This window comes from Nyctereutes procyonoides, unplaced genomic scaffold (genome assembly GCF_905146905.1).
Source record: "Nyctereutes procyonoides isolate TBG_1078 unplaced genomic scaffold, NYPRO_anot_genome, whole genome shotgun sequence".
In the NCBI taxonomy this organism is placed as follows: Eukaryota; Metazoa; Chordata; class Mammalia; order Carnivora; family Canidae; genus Nyctereutes; species Nyctereutes procyonoides.
Genome location: NW_026575139.1, coordinates 23,631,179 through 23,648,533, shown reverse-complemented (window position 1 = coordinate 23,648,533; position 17,355 = coordinate 23,631,179). Strand labels below are relative to the sequence as shown.

The 17,355-nt window shown below is 46.6% G+C and overlaps 1 protein-coding gene across 1 annotated transcript in view; it reads left to right on the top strand.

Annotated features, from left to right (window-relative positions):
- Positions 1 to 3,417: 3,417 nt before the first annotated feature.
- IFT43 (intraflagellar transport 43) overlaps positions 3,418 to 17,355 on the top strand; it is an 82,301-nt gene continuing 68,363 nt past the window's right edge. Inside the window, exons 1-2 of the mRNA XM_055304446.1 lie at positions 3,418 to 3,476; positions 6,714 to 6,803. Of these exons, the coding sequence (XP_055160421.1) occupies positions 3,423 to 3,476; positions 6,714 to 6,803 (144 nt within the window). The 5' untranslated portion in view covers positions 3,418 to 3,422. The remainder of the gene's footprint in view (positions 3,477 to 6,713; positions 6,804 to 17,355) is intronic.

Below are 17,355 nucleotides of genomic sequence, written 5' to 3'. Positions count from 1 at the left end.
AGGCCTCCTCTCCGGGCCCCCGCGCACCACCAGCCCCCGCACCACCGCCGCCCCCCGCACCCCGACCTCGCCCCCGGCCGCCCCCGGGCCCGGCTGCGCTCCGGGCAGGGGCGCGCGCGGGGCTGCGCAGGCGCGGCCGTGCCCCGCCTCGGGGGTGCGGGGTGCGGGGTGCGGGGTGCGGGGTGGGCGGGGGGCGACGCCCGGCCGGGGAGCCGGGTCGGAGGTGGGCTGGGCTCCGCGGCGCTCCTGGCCGCGACTCTCCCTCCACTGACAAGCCTGGAGTCGGGCGGCGGGCTGAGGCTTGGAGATGCTCCAGGGCCATTGAAAATGGTGGTGTTTTCCGGCAGATCGAGGGTGCCCTCTGGCGAGGCGAGGGCGCCAGTGAAGGAGCGCGGCGGGCCGGGGCCGGGACGCCCGGGAGGGTGGGCTGGGGGCTGGGGGCAGGGGCGGCGGGAGAGGGCGGCGGGATCGAGCCGCGAGCCGGGGGGCGGGGGCGCGGGGCGCGGGCGGGGGCGGGGGCGGCCTCCCTCTCGGCCCGACGTGCGCACAAGTGCACCTCTCTCTTCCCGGGGCCCCGCTCGGCAGCCGCTCTCCCAGAAATGTCCTCCAGATGTTCGCAGCCTCCCTCCCCGCCGCGGGCTCCGCGGGGAGCTGCGCCAGCGAGCGCGCAGTCAGCAGTTGGCCCCAGCCCATTTCCCAGATGGGTGAGGGGAAGTCTTCTCTCTGCGCTCGCTCTCCTTCCTCTCCTCCGCCTCAGCTGCTAGGGCTTTTCCCACGAGGAGCTCAGGGAGGGCAAGGCACGTTGCTTCCCCCGGCAACACAGGACTTGCCTCCGGATTGATCACTTTCCTGGGACTCAGTGCTGCTCCCCGCCACCCCACCCCACGTCACCCAGCCTTCCTGGACCCTTCCTGTGAGCTCTGCTTCTGCTCCCGGCTCCTAGGCCGCTGGGATGCTCGCTGAGCCCCCAGGACACGGGTTGATCAGTTTGCATTGAGGAAACTAAAGCACAGAGCGATTCTCTTTTTCTTTCGAAAGGCCACCCTGCTGATGGGTGGTGGAGGTGATACTCAACTCAGGCTCTTGTTGTCATTTGAATAAGGTGAGGACAACTAGGGCAGAAAGCCTAAAAGGGGCTTACCTAGACCCTAGAGCTGGTAGGTGTCAGCACAGAGTTGGACCTAGGAAATCTATTGCCAGAGACTAAACATTTTCCTACGCCACACTGTCTCTGAAATTCAGCCACCTTTTGAGAAAGAACTATTTTGACCTTCACTGTATGCCAGGCACCGTTCTGGGCTCTGGGGATGCAGCAGTGAATAAAACAAAATCCTTGCCCTTAAGGGAGTTTATGTGGCCAGGGGGGAGAAGGGGTAGGGAAATGGCAATAAACCGAGTAATTAAGTATTGTGATAAAAGGTAAGTGCACCGTGGAATATAAAGCAGGGAAGTAGAATAGGGAGTGCCCCAGTTGGGACTGTTGAAACTTAAAATAGGGTGTCAGAGAAGACTTTACTGAGGCCTTTAAGCAAACACTTGCAAGACAGGAGGAAAATTATTGAAGTTGTATCCTTCCGGGACTCCACCTCTACCGAATCAGTTTCCAGGGATGGGGCCCTGGCACATGTATTTTTTTAACAAACCTCACAGGTGATTCAGGTGCTCGGCAAGGTCTGGAAGCCACCGCTCTAGGTTTTCTTTCTGCTCAGTAAGTACCATGCACCTTTTGTTTTCCGGAAGTCAGGGAAGAAGTGGGAGTTAAGTTCTGAAAACTGCCAGTAAGGTGGTAGTAGTGTAGCTATGAGCTCACACAAGATGGAAAAATCCAAAGATTAATCCCTTCTTCCTCATCTGGTGCCAAGGAAGAAGAAAACTAAGGATTCATTGGAGCCAGTATTTCATTTATCTTGGGTTTTGGCAATGAACATTTCTTCAGATTAAAATCTAACCGGGTATTCTCAGTGAGAATCCGATCCTAGGGGAAATCTCTAAGAGCAATTACCAGGGAGGAGACTGAGGTCCAGAGAGGGCTTTGCCTGGCCACACAGGTAGTTATCAGCAGCGCTAGGAAGAGACCTCAACTCTTGGGACATGTAAGCAGTGCTATTGCTGTTGCAAGGCTAGCACACAACCCTACCCAGTAAACATGTGGATGACCAATTAAATTGAGTAATTTCAGGGGTATTTAAGAAGCTTGTAATCCAGCCTTAGGGGCTGCTACTCCCACTTTCAAGTCCTTGCTTTTCAGCAATGGTTATCTAGGCCTCACCCACAGCATGATATTGGGGATATTGCTCACTTTCAGGCCCATGAGATCATCTTCTGGGGGCCCTAGCTGACCAGTACCAGGGACCTGGCCATTGGTGTTGACTTAGGGATCTTACATGGAGAGTCAGTGAAGACTCAACTCGCTTGCCCCATTAGGTTGGCAATTTGAAGGACACCTTCCTCTGCTGGCCTAGGAGTATGGCAGGCACCCAGTAATATGTGCGGGAGAAAAATACTCTTATAAGATCTGATATCAAAAAGGCATCAAGCTCTGCTGCTTGGCACTCAGGTGATTTCCCTCAAGCCACCTCTTTGCACCTTACATCCTCAATTGCTGGATAAGAGGTATCACTGATGCTCACTTTGTGGAGTTGTTGGAGGGATTACTTGACTTTTTTTTAAGATTTTATTTATTTATGATAGAGAGAGAGAGGCAGAGACACAGGCAGAGGGAGAAGCAGGCTCCATGCCTGCCAGGAGCCCGACGTGGGTCTCCAGGGTCACGTCCTGAGCCAAAGGCAGCCGTTGAACCCCTGAGCCACCCAGGGATCCCTGGATTACTTGACTTTTGAATGTTATCACTTTGGTATTTGACGTCTTGGTCCAGCCTCTCTGTAAACTTCTTGAAGGCAGAGATGATGTATTTTGCATGTTCTGTTAGAAACTATTTATTTGCCCCTGACCACTCCCCACTCCTGTGAGCCTGTTTTCTTATCTGTCTGATGGAGATAAGAGACTCACCTTGTTTTTCACATAAGGTTATTATACCCTTCCCGGAGCTAATAAGTCTGAAAGTCCTTTATTCATTGCGAAAGGCTATATAAATAGAAGGGATCGATTTAATCACTACTGTTCCTGGTAGTGCTTTGTTCTTAATTAACACCTATTTAGAAAGAGCTACAAATGCAGACAGTTCCTAAAGGCTAATATATTTCTTTTTCACTGTCCCCTAGGAGCGGCCTTAGCGGAATTTAACAGAAGTCAGACAAGGCAGTTTAGGAAAGTTTTGGGTTTAAATTCAAAGGTGGTTGCACAGAATCCAGGAATAATGTCGCGGATCCTTTAAATATGGAGATAAGGGGGGGGCGGAGCCGTCGCCAGGGACGCGACCGGGCCTCCGGGTTTCCAGGAAATGACGTCAGGCGGCCGCGGAGATGGAGGACCTGCTGGACCTCGGCGGGGAGCGGCGTCGCGGCTCGACCACCTCCGTGAGGACCGCCTTGGGGGCCGGGGGCTGGGATCTGGCGGGTGGAGAGGAGCGAGCTGGCCGCCCGGCTTCCCGGAGGCGCCCCGGCCCGGCGTGTCCCCAGTGGCCGCAGCGGGCGGGCGGGCGGGCGGGCGCGGGGTGAGGCCCGGGAAGAGGCGGCGGCAGCTGCCCCGCCCCCGGGGCGCGGTGGGCTCCGCCGCCGCGGGCCTGGGGTTTGCTCTTTCTGAACTTCTCTAAAAGCAGGAAGACAGGACCTGCCCCTGCCGGCCTCTGAGCCTCCAGCCAGGCTCCGCTTTTAGAGCCCCCCAGTGCTAGCACACCTGGAAGGAGCGTATGGGGGGCTGCCCGGGGGCGCCCTGGCCGGGGGCGCGCTTGCACCCACCCTAAGGCTCCCCCCCTCACGTTTCTCGTGCCGGAAGTTCATGTCAGAACCGCAGCGTTTTACGCATGGAAGGCAGGCTGGCAGGCCGGCTGGCAGGGCCTCTCCTTGCCCGCAGTTCCCACGGGCGGGGGTGGGTGGGCGTGACCTTAGGTTTATGATTTAGGATTTATAACGTGGAGCAGTGGCCAGGTGCTGGGGGCCCTGGAGGTCAAATGGAGTGTGAAGCTGCTTACTGGGGTTAAAAAAAAAAAAAAGTTAACATCGTGTGTCAACTGTACTCAGGTTTCAAATATTAAACGAACCCTCCCCAACCTCGGTTTCCTTATCTCTAGAATGGAGATGTCATCTACTTCAAAGTGCTTCGGTGAAGGTGAAATGGAGTGGTGTATGGGAGGCATTTAATACAGTGCCTGGCACGTGCTAGGTTCTTAGAAGTTAGCTGCTGTGGCTTCTGAGGCTGTGATTTTTTTTTAAATTTTTATTTATTTATGATAGTCACAGAGAGAGAGAGAGAGAGAGGCAGAGACATAGGCAGAGGGAGAAGCAGGCTCCATGCACCGGGAGCCCGATGTGGGATTCGATCCCGGGTCTCCAGGATCGCGCCCTGGGCCAAAGGCAGGCGCCAAACCGCTGCGCCACCCAGGGATCCCTGAGGCTGTGATTTACCCACTTATGTACATTGTCAGTAGATCATTGATCTAGCTTCAAGGCCCAGGCTTAATGTTGTTGAGCTCCATTACCATCCCATCAAGCTTCTTTCTTTCTTTTCGATTTTATTTATCAATGAGACACACATACACACACACACACACACACACACACACACAGAGGCAGAGGGAGGAGCAGGCTCCATGGAGGGAGCCCAATGTGGGATTCGATCCTGGGACTCCAGGATCACGCCCCAGGCCAAAGGCAGGCTCTAAACTGCTGAGCCACACGGGGATCCCCAGCATCAAGCCTTTCTTACCTTTAAAAATTTGTCAAGATCACAGTCCCTAGAAGATTGGGGCACGCAGCAGGTTTTTACCTTCTGCTATGGAGGCTCTAAGTGCTTTTGAAGGGCCCTGGTAACATCAGCCATCCTCCAAGGTCCTGGAGGCAAGAATATAGTGTTCTAGGATAAAGCAGGTTGCTTGACTGACCAAATAGAGTATCAGGTTACTGGGTCTTTCTGATATGTGAACTTGTTTTAGTCTCTGAGAATGTAGTTATGCATTCATGCTTTCAACAAATACTGAGTTCTCATTGTGTATCAGGCACCGTGTTAGGTGCTGGAGCTATAGCAGTGAAAACAAAACAAAACAAAAAAAAAACCCACAGGGGTCCCTGGCTGGCTCAGTCTGGAGCATGCGACCCTTGATCTCAGGCCTCACGTTGGGTATAGAAATTATTTAGAAAAAATAAAGTCTTAAACAGCAACAACAAGCAGCAAATTCCTTGTCCTCGGAGGGCTTACAATCCAGCGGGGGAAGATGGACAATCAACAGGCTCTACATTTACAATAGATGTACATTTAAATATAGTAAAGTAGTTTTGCTACAGGTCATTCCTGTGGATTTAGGCAGGATCTTCAAAAAGCTTAAAACCTTAAAATACTTAACAGTTATTAGAGAAACCATCTGTAAACTGCATTTAGAGACAAGATCATTTAATTTTTGTTTTGGCAAAACTACACGTAGTATGCCATGTTCTGATACTAAATGTTCGGATAAAGGGGAAAGAGTGATAGCCAAACGGGCGGAATTATCTGCCTTGGGAAGAAAATGGGTGGCTGCTCAGAAAGATGGTTTCCGTCATCCCTGGAACCTAAATTATTGATAAGAATTGGAAAAGTAAGCAGTACATAGGGGTTTTTAGGCGACCCACGTGTAACCCCTCTCAGTGTATTGGTGCAGGCGGTTCTTAGAATATCTGAAAACTGAAACTCCAGGCTGAGATAGTGGAAAGAACTGAGGATCTGAAGGCAGAAGATTTTGCTCTTCAATTTACGTCTGCCACTTACCTGCCTTCTTGGGCCCTGCTTTCCACATTTGTGAAATGGCCTCAGTCCTAGTCCCTGTGAGAATCCAGGGAAGCCACATCCAATGAGATCTAAAAGGGCTTATATTACTGCTGGTTTTAGAAAAGCCAACATATGAAAATAGAAATATTTCAGCATCCACTAGTCTGCTTAAATAAAGTTTTGTTTCTGTGCTGGGAAGCATTTGAGACACAGAGCCTCTACCCCAGGAAGGCTTTGGGAAACACCTGCAGATGGTTCATTTGATGACTCAGAATTTAAAGTGTTCTGATTTCGGAAGCTGATGTCTCAAAATTCTTGTAAAAGATTTCCTTTGCTATTTCGATGCACACGTCCAGTTAGTATATGCGTCAAAGCAAATGCTGTCTATATTTCTCTAGTACTAGTTGCCATGCATTTTAGGAATTCTTTCCCTGAAAAAGCCTTTTTAATAACAATTTCATGCCAAGCTGCAGCTTTGAAATGAGGCCTTTCTAGAATCCTGCATAGGAACATGAGAGCCTTTACCACGTTCCCTGAGCTTTGGCATGAGGTCTCTGTTCATTCTAAAGGAATGTCTGTGTGCATTTCTTTGGGTAGGAAAGATCTATGGCAGTTAAAAGAGAAACGTGTGATCATTAATCCAGGAATGTTGTGTTTTCCTAGCAAATAGAAATGGTGTCAGGTGCTTTGTATTAAGTGTGTGGAGCATTTTTGAAAAATAGATTCAACTTACTCAAATCCCATCCTCCTCCATGTCATCATAAATCCTGTCCTTGCTTACCTTCCCAGAATTCCCATCCTCATAGTGGCTCAAAGATGTTTAGGTCAGCAGTGCTCCTCATCTCTCCTTACAGGGGCCCAGGATGGGTCGCCGAGCTCAACAGGAATCATCTCAAGTTGAGAATCACCTCAGTGGAAAGAACTCTTCAATTCTGACTGGAGAGGTGAGTATTTAAAAAAAAAAAAAGTTTTCCAAGAGTTAGTAATTACTTAATGAGCAAGGATTTGATATTCCATATTTCTTCTCTATAATGCCAGCCCTTCCTCCTATCTTGATTTGGGAATTCCCTTCCTTGGCGTTTGTCCTATTAGTAAGAAATGAAAGAGGAACGTTTTTCCTTTGATGCCAGAATAGTTTCTGTGCATTGCTTTATGTTCTCAGTGAAGAACATTCTTAAGTTTGCTGAAGCAGGGGACTGGGAAGTTTGAAAATCCAGTGGAAATCCAGGTTTTTATTTCTGCCGAATAGATGCCAGTGAGGCATGCTGGTGACGTAAGGTTGGATTACACAGCTGGATGTTTGCTCTCAGTGGTGACCTGCACTTGCTACAGTTTTCAGGCAGGAAGGGGATTAGTCCTGGCCTCGCTTTCCTGGAAACTTTTCTGAGTGGCCTGGAATTGTGGGAATTTATCCAGTTGCTCCGTGGAGGGTGGGTAATCCTGATGAGCAACACTTTAAATGCCAGGGCACTATTTTTGGCAGTTTACTCACAGCCCCTTTGCACCTTCCTGTCCATTTGAACAAATTTTACTCTTTTCAAGAGTCAGTTTTAGGATAATTCGTCTGTCAGCTCTTCCTGACTTCCCTGGGCTACCTTAGGAACCCTTCTCCTTGGTGCCTATAGAGTGTCTTACAGGACATCTATATGTTCTCACATTGCACGCTAATTTTTTTTTATGTATCTGTCGGCCCCACTAGACAGTGAGTTCCCACACAGCAGGACACGGCTTCTCAGTTACCTAGTTCATTGGCCATGGTAGGTGTAAAATAGATGAGGGCATCTACACTGAGAAGCCTAAGGAGCTAGGCAGGTGCATAAGCAAAGCATGCTGGGGACAATACATAGGGACACTTACTTATGTATCGCATAGGTAGGAATATTCTTCACTTTCTTTTGCGTAGAAAGTAAGTACTCCAGCATTTCTGTAAGCATTCCACATGGTTTTTAAATTTATCTTTTACTTTCTCACTTACTGTAGAAATGTGGGTGCAGGGAATCATTACTTTCAGATAACAGTCATGCCAGCACAGAGGAGCTGGTGGCTGACCCTTGGCCTCATTGCCTGGAGACAGAGGGAAAGTCTGGGAGTTGGACTGAAGGAACCAGAGGTCACATGTCCCCTGTAAAGAGGTAACCACTATCTAGCTAAAGCTGACTGATGCTGTGGGGAATACAGGCCCAGTATTGCCAGATCCTCTGATTTTCTGAGAGATGCTGGCAATCTAAAATTTTATGAGAAAGCAACACATTTTTACAGGTTAGCAACTAAGTATAACAATTAAATCATCCAGAAGAGCTGGATTAGGCCTGAGGGTTGTCCATGTATGACTTTGGCCACTGCCCATATATTATAGTGCTTATTACATTGTACTCTAATTGTTTCCATGACTGACTCCCTTGTAAGAGGTGAGTTTTTGGGAGGCAGCCTGTCACTCACAGTACCTAGCACAGGCATGCAGCTGACAGCATGGGGTCAGGGGTGAAGTACACGATGTGCAATGAGGGCCATCACAGGCTGGGGAAGAGTGTTGCAGGATGGGGGATGGGTAGGTAGTGGTGCACTGGAGGCCAATTAAGGGGGACGGTGGTATAATGTAAGAAGATGGTGAAAGAACACATATCCTACCCAACCCTGGGCCTCAGGGAGCTTGAACTGCAGTAGTGTATGTCTTCTGAGAGCAAAAGCTAGGTTAATGGAAGTCTCCTCTTGGCCTCTGGCCACTTTAGACTGCAGACATAGGAAGATCCATCCCAATAGCAAATCTTTCAGTAATTCGTTCAACAAGTAGTTATTGAAGGTTACTATGTGCCGGGCACCATTGCAGAGAGTTGGCATATTTCAGTGAACAAAAGAAACAAAAATCTCCTGTCATAATGGAACTTAGATTCCTGTGGTCACTGGCAGCCAGAAAGACTACTCACACATCTTATAATTGTGAAGGAGGTTCCAGCCACCTGTAGGGGTTAGGTGATGGCCTTGTGGTGGGCTGGGATATCCTGGAATGATGTGATGGTCCTGAGGCCCTGTGTAACCCCCACACCAAATCAGCTTCTAGGCTGGATCAGCTTCTAGACATTGTTCACCTACCCATCACCTTCCCTTTGGCTCCCAGGGGAGAGTCAGTACTATGAGCAGCTAACTTCCGAGTCATAGACTGTGATGAACTTTTAAGGATTTCAGCCTTTCTGGAATGCCCGACATTTACCTCTGGGCTTTATCATTTTCCTGGGAGAGCATGCTGAAAAGTCATTCTGTTCTTCACCCGGTTGGTGCCTCTGACAGTGGCATGCCAGTCAGAATATCAAGATTCCTTCTTTCCCTGGGTTGATTGAGGTTTAGAGTGGTGTGGGCAACCTCCCCCGGGGCCAGATGCTCACTGTGCTGTGTGGGACTTTTCGGCTGTTTCTTTCTAAAATTAGATCCCAAGACTTTTGTGTGTGCCCATTTACATTCCAATTCTGAGTGTATGACCTGATGTATTTATTTTTGTCCTCTTGCTAACTATATTCTATGGTGAAGCCACCCATGAAAATGTAAACATGGTACCTGGGGGCTGTCAGACATACAGTAGAATTTCTGTAGAATTAGGTAGGAATGTTTGTTTTGAGGCAAGGTGGTGGGGTTGGGCGTTCTGGTGGAGGAAGCAGAGAGGCAGTCTGCTGGAGTAGAGAGAACACAGGGCTTGGCACCAGAAAACCGAGGCTTGCTTGAGACCGGGCTCTGCTAATTGCCTGGATCTTGAACAAGTCTACTAATCTCTCTAATCCCCTATTTCACTATCTGTCAAGGGATGGTAACAACACCACCAGGTTGATGTGGGGATTCAGAGAGAGGTGCCTTTGACAGTGCTTCAGTAAACTGAAAAGCACTGCACACACGTGTGTTTGTTCAGTAAACTAGTGAATAGGTGATGATTGGACAGTGCTTTGCCATTTTTATTAAAGGGCAGTCACATAGGAGGAGGGGAGCCTGATCTCTTGTCAAACTGACTTGGAAGTCTCTTCGGAGGATCTGACTCATGTTCCATAGGTAGACTAGTAGTGATCCAAGGCAGTTTTTATGTTTTTCTGGGTGCAGTGAGCATTCCTTATGAAGAGTGGATAAGAGCACAGGCCTTGGGGTCATCCACGCCTGGATTGAAATCCTGGCTTGCTGGCTTGGCCACACGTGAACCCTAGGACTTAAGAGGTTATTCAACCTCTTTCATTCCTCCAACTTTTTTTTTTTTTTTTTTTTTTTTTTTTTTAGGATTTATTTTTTAGAAAGAGAGCTCATGTGAGCGAGCACAGGCAGGGTAGGCGCAGAAGGAGAGAGAGAGAGGGTCTCAAGCCGACTCTTCACTGAGCCCATCATGGGGCTCAATCTCACAACCCTGAGATCATGACCTGAGGCCAAACCAAGAGTCAGACGCCCAACGGACTGAGCCCCCCAGGTGCCCTGGGCATGATTTTTCTAATAGCAAGAAGTCCAATGGAGGGCAGAGCAGGGCAGGTGTAGTCACTGGGCAACATCCTGCATTACCCTGGCCCCTTCTCTCCTCCTGCTCCACCGTCTGGAGCCTGTGACTTGCTCCCATGGCTGCAAGATGGCTGGTTGTTCCCCAGAGATCAGATCTGCATTCTAGGCAGGAAGAGGGGCAATAGTTGAAGAGTTCAAAGTGCATGTCCACTATGTTTGTTCCTTCTTATGAGGAAAACAGTAGCCAGAGACCTCACCACGGAGACTTCTAGTTACATTTTGTTGGTCAGAACTGGCTCTTAAAACCACCTTAAGGTTTGAGGGACCTTTCAACAACGTGTGTTGCCACAGCCATAACATTGGGGTTTTGGGTCAGGGAGAATGGCTCTCAACTAGTAGGCAACTTGCAACAGATGTGCCATAATTTTTTTAAAAATAGAATTCAGGGGATCTTTGGCCCAGGGTTCAATCCTGGAGTCCCGGGCTCCCTGCATGGAGCTTGCCTCTCCCTCTGCCTGTGTCTCTGCCTCTCTCTCTCTATGTCTATCATAAATAAATAAAATCTTAAAAAAAAAAGAATTACTTTAAAAAAATTAAAAAATAAAAATAAAAATAGAATTCATATAAAGGTTTTTATCATAGATTTAGGTATGACAGGGAAGAATTATTTTTAATAGTAACAACAAAAAATCCACATTCTTCTCCAGAGTTCTCATTTAAAGTTGTGCAGAGAGATCAGTGAAAAATTATATCCCCTGAAATTCCAGGATACCGGACTGAGTTGCCTTTGCCAACTCTTCTGGATCTTTTCCTTCTGCCCTTTTTCTCTGTAACCTCTTGGGGCTCTTTGCCTTGACCTTTGGCTCACTTCCCAAGTGGTTAAACGTTTCCTCCTTCTCTAAGAGGAGAGGGAATGTCTCTTTATTTGCCTGGTCATCCTGTAAATTTCAAATAATTTGGAAGAGCTCCAACTATCTACTACTATCCAACTATCTACTAGCTCCAACTATCTACTGAGTAACCTGAGAGATGAGCTCTCCATGTAGTCACTAGCTCAGAGTTGATTAGAGTTGTACCTGCTTCTTTCGGGTTGTCCTAAAGAAGTTAGGTAATGCACGTAAAGTGTCATAGCACAGTCTCCGGCTCACAGGGATCTCAAGAAAGGACAAGCATTAAGAAAGTTTATGACTGCAGTCTTCTGCTTTTTGGGGTTTGGGGGCCGCCTGTCACAAATCAGGCTCAGATTACTGGATGCAGAGTTCAGCTGGCAGTTTAGGTTGGTATAGTGGGTTACTGAGAATTTTATTGAGAAGTAGTTCCATGACGGGTATCTACATGTCTGCAACGTAGAACTTTCTCTGGTCTGGGCAGCTCTGAGAATCAAACTGAATTTCTCTGCTTGATTTTTCACCTTCTGTTGATTCAAATGATTCTGCTCTTACACAGCTCCTTCAGAAAAAGACCATAAAGTTACACTACCATATAATGGGATTGGCGAAAAGTAATCTCGGACAAAACTTGTTTAGGTCTGGCCTATCTTTGGGATAAGCACTTCTCCTCCTCTTCATGGCTTAACTTTTAGTTTGGAGACTGTCTTTTTAATAATTTTGGCTTATGTTGGCCTGATTGCTATCCATCTGTTAACTGCATGCAGTGTCCTGGGTAAGCCTCATGGTAGCTCTGGACATGGGTACTCCTCTTACCTTATTTCAGCTATGAAGACACTGAGACTTTGAGGGGTTGGATGACTGGTCCAGTGTCACTGAGCTCATTTCTGACTCTAATCTAGTCTCTGTGACTCCTGCTAGGTTGGTAGACACACACACCTCCCAGCGGAGAAAGGCTTTTGGAGAAGAGCAGACAGGCTTTTGGGTTACTCCTTTGGAATCCTTCTGGAGCAGGAGTAGGTTCTCACTTGATGACCCTTGTTCGTCCACTTGTCTGGAGAAATGTTTGAGTCACAGCTGTTCCCTTTCTCTCCACCCCCCCCCCCCAATCCCTTCAGTGTTCCTCCTAGGACGCAGAACTGAAAGTTAGCCAGATTCTCTCGCAGGAATCTGAGCAATGCTGTTGGGCTCATGTTCCCAAATTAGGCCAATTTCCTCATCCCTCAGCAGCTTCACTCAGCTGGAGCTCCCTCGGCGCTTTGCATGACGTCTCTCGCCCTCCGCCTGTTCCCTGACTACTCTGCCAACCAGGCAGCTATTTTCAGCCCCATAGGGTTATCTGCTGACCCTTTTTGGTGACATTTTTCTTCTTTCTCACAAAAATAACTTTCCTGATTGGTCACATTTTTCAGCCTTTTTCGTAGGCGCACTCCAATGGGCTGGGTTGAATGATGCTTCTGATAACGTCGTTGAGTAGGGATGCAGGGAATTTGATGTAGAACTGTTTGTGAGGAATGTGTTTTCCACACTTCATATTTATGTCGTGCTTTGCATGCTTCAGTTTTGAACTCTCTCTTAGGGTGGGCGATGCACATCACTCACTATCCCTAGGGCCACCACTGTGTGGGAGGGAATGTCAACTGAGGGTAGAGTCTGCCATTGGAAATAGCATCCTGAGATTCTCTTCTAGCGCCTGGCTCTTTCATTGTCCTAGCACGACACGCTTGGACAGCTTATGACTCATTATGCTATCTGTAAAGGCAGGGAGAATCACCCTTGCTGAACTTCAGCAGGTCCCGGATTGAAAGGTGGTGCTTGAACAGCACTTGAAAGTCCTCTTTGACACCCGTGGACAGGGTTAGGTGAGAAATATTTGTAGAGTCTAGCCCAGTGCCCCATATTAGCTATTGTTCTTGTGTTCTGCAGAACCTGAGAAGTAGACAGGATTATCATCTTGTCTTTAATACCCCCCTCTGCCAAACATTAGGTATATACCCTGGGCAAGTTCCTTACCAATCCTAAGCCTGGTTCCTCAGCTCAACAGATCACATGGAGATAACAGTAGTAGCTATCTATTAGTGTTGTTGGAAGATTAAATAAGAAAATGTATAAAGCTCTTCCAATAGTGCCTGGCATATGCTATTACTGTTTATCCATGTCATGGATAAGGTATTATCCAGTTAGCTTCAATTGCAATTCTGTTCAAGATAATGGAGGTATTCATATATCTTAGAACTGACTGGCCCTTAGGACCAGAAACATTTGGACAAGGAGCCCTTTTGTTGAGAATTCTTTGTGCAGGGAGAGGCCTATTTTATTTGTTTCCTCTGGTGACACTTCTCCCTCTGCAACAGACCAGTTATCTGCTAGTCTCTTTCTTCTTTCCAAAACCCAACCCTCTATGTATAGGTTGTCAGTCTTTCCAAAGAATAATCTTTAATTGCTGGTTTATATCATTCTGTCATTCTGGGGAAATATGGGTAGAAAATGAGGAGGGCAAGAGTGACCTTGGTGACTTCAGTTACCTTTGAGCAGAAGGTAATATCTATTAATTTTTTCATTCATTCGCTTGTGAAACAGGCTTGAGAATTTTCTACATGCCAGACATTGTGCTTGGAGCTGGCAATATAGTAATAAACCCGACATTCTCCCTCTCCTCTCAGAACTTTGATCTGGAGGCTGCAGAGAAGTAAGTGCCAGATCGGGGTGAACACAGAAAAATACATGAATACCTACATTGAGCCTTTTTTATTCTGGGGGACATCCAGAAAGATTGTCGAGGAAAAAATCATGCTTGAGGTGAGACTTCAAGGATGAGTAGATGTGAGCCCAGGGAAGGTACAGAGAAAATTATACTCCCAAGTGGAGGGATGAGCATATGCCAAGTCATGGAGGTAAGGGAGAAAGCATGGCATTGCCAAGTTTCTTAGAGGAGCAGTTGACCCTACCAGTGATGGAGTGATGGTTGGAAGTGACTTTTGCAAGCAATGAAATGGTTTTCAAATATTCTAAAACTAGCTCCCTTGTATTTTTTGACAAATGAACAATATGAGGCCAATGTTTTTTATATGACACTAAAATAATTGGTAATATTGTGATAATATATATATATTCGACTGACCTTTCTGTGGTTTTCTAGCCTTTCATTGATGAATCTTCAGTGCAGCCATTACACTCCACTGTATGTGTTTATGTTTACTGGTCAAGAAAAATTCAAAAGTGTGCCAACTACAGTATTGCTGACTTGTAGCTCTCCTGGCTTATCTTTTTTTTTTTAAGATTTTATTTATTTATTCATGAGAGACAGAGAGAGAGAGAGAGAGGCTGAGACACAGGCAGAGGGAGGAGCAGGCTCCGTGCAGGGAGCTGGACATGGGACCCGACCCCAGGTCTCCAGGATCACGCCCTGGACTGAAGGTGGTGCTAAACTGCTGAGCCACCGGGGCTGCCCGGTGGCTTATTCTTTATAAGGACATGCTCAGTAGACTAGTAGTTTACAGTGTTCACACTTCATTTGTATCTTGAAAATTCTTAGTTTCCTCTGAGAATTTCTCTGTATGTAGATTGTTGTTCTCATATATAGATACAAATATATACGTGTGTGTATATATATATATACACACATATATATATTCTTTAATATATATACATATATATATTCTTTATATGAGCTATATATAGATCCTAGGAACCCTGGAGAGAAATCTGCCCATTATGGAAGTAACATTGAGGGGATCCCTGGTGGCTTTAGCACCTGCCTTCAGCCCAGGGCATGATCCTGGAAGCCTGGGATCGAGTCCCGCATTGGGCTCCCTGCATGGAGCCTGCTTCTCCTCTGCCTGTGTCTCTGCCTCTTTCTCTCTGTCTCTCATGAATAAATAAATAAAATCTTTTTTTTTTTAAAAAGGAAGTAACATTGAATTAGCCATGATCTGATAGGATTTAGAACATGTCCTTTAATTTCACAAAATAAGAGACTAAGTATTCCAAATTCTGCTATTATAAGTATATATGCTAGATGCTTAATAAAAATATATGTACATGGATCAGTGATACAAGCCAAATTGGTGGCTATGACAGATTGCTATTGCATTGTCTCAGGAGGATGAGAGCCTGCAGCTCAGCATTCTTAATTGGTATTAAAAGAACATACATGTGATTTAACAACACAGGTCCTACCTACTTATGACCCAATTCAAGAGACTTCAGATTCTGTTAGAACGTCAAAATTTGGTATGACTCCTGTTTGGAATAAGTAGAATACTGGCTTTTGTTCAGAGATCTTTTTTTTTTTTTTTTTTTGGTATGTGAAAATTTTCATGATAATGATACTTTTGTTGTAATGAGAATTGACTTATATTCAGACAAGAGTCCCAGAGCAAAGATTTTTCAGAATCTATGGCTATAAATACCATCCTATTAGGGAAAAAAGTATCAAGAATTGGCAAACTGGTTTAAGCCACTATTAACTTACCTGAACTGTAGCAGTTTGCCTATGACTGGACTCTTCTGTTTTGTTTCTGCCATCCTACAGCTCAGCTAGAGTGGTCTAATAAAAATGTGCATCATTCATTTCATACTCAAAACCCTTTAATAGATTCCCATTGAATTTAGGATTAAAAAAAATCCTAAGGGTGCCTGACTGGCTCACTCAGTAAAACATCCCACTCTCAATCCTGGGGATCATGAGTTCAAGCCCCACATTGGAGAGCTCACTAAAAAAAAGAAAAAAAAAATCCTGATCCTTACTGAACCTGTATGATTTGGTACTTGCCTACATCTCTCTCCTCATTTCACACCTGCCACCCTACTGTAGCTTCATAGAGTTTCACTTTGCTTATGAAGTTCCCTACTTATTCTAGTTCCCTAGAATACTATAGTTCAATAGAATGGACAGGACTGGAGTGGATCCCTAGAATATTCATCCCTAGTCTTGCCTGGGCTGACCCCTACTTCTCTTCTCTACTTGGTTCAGCATGAATATCACTCCTTTTTTTTTTTTAAAGATTTATTTATTTATTCATGAGAGACACAGACTGAGAGAGAGAGGCAGAGACATAGGCAGAGGGAGAAGCAGGCTCCTCGCAGGGAGCCCGATGTGGTACTTGATCCTGGGTCCTGGGATCACGACCTGAGCTGAGGGCAGGTGCCCAATCACTGAGCCACCCAGGCATCCCAGTATCACTCCTTTTTAAATAAGAATATTACCCTTCTCATTACCTCTCCTTATTATACTCTCTAGCTTTTTTAAAAAAAAACTTTTTCTATCATTTCATCTGCAGTTTGTAATTATTTTTGTATAATTATATATGTCCTTGTCCCTCACTAATTGCAAGCTCTAGAAGTGCCTGTTCTGCTCCGCCTGAGCCTGTCACTTTGTAGGTCCTCAATAAGGTACTTGTCCAGTGAATGACAGACAGGTGAGGGGGGATGTTACGTTCAGTGTAGAGACAGGTTAGCTTGAGAGAGCTGGAGTCATCCAAGAAGCTTTGCTGGAGTGCATGCTCTGGACTGGGCTCTGAGCTGGAGGTAGAGATTTGGGAGTCAGTATTGAGGTGGTAAATAGAAGCCCAGGTCTGTTAAGGGAGAGTTTATAGAATAAGAAGAGAACAGGCCCTTGGACAGAATCAAAGGAATATCCATGTTTAAGGAACACACAGCCAAAGAATGTCTCACAAAAAGGAGTTGAGGAGGAGGACCTGCCAGAGTGGGGAGGGGAAACGCAGGCACCTGTGGGGTCCGGGAACCAAGGTAAGGAGGGAGGGGTCAGGAGTATTTGATGTCACTAAGAAGGCCTGAGCAGAATCTGTTGAATTTAGCAATAGGATGGTCTCTGAGATTTCACATGAAAATGCATGGCTGTTTTGAAAAGGTATGTCTGTGTCCCACCTGTCTTGCTTATGGTGGCTTATGTACCTTACTTTGGGAAACAGTTAACTCAAACCTGGCCAAGCGAGTGAAAAGAAGAGGTCAGTGCCTAGAGACATTTTTAAGAGAAGACAGATAGGATGTGGGAGTAGATTGGTTGTTGGAGGCAGGAGCAAGGGCAGTCTGGAGTTCACCCTGCATGTAGTGAGCATGACTGAATAGATACTGATAACTTTGAGACTGAGGGTTTAAGAGTCTCAGTCGTGGGGGAAGCAAGAAG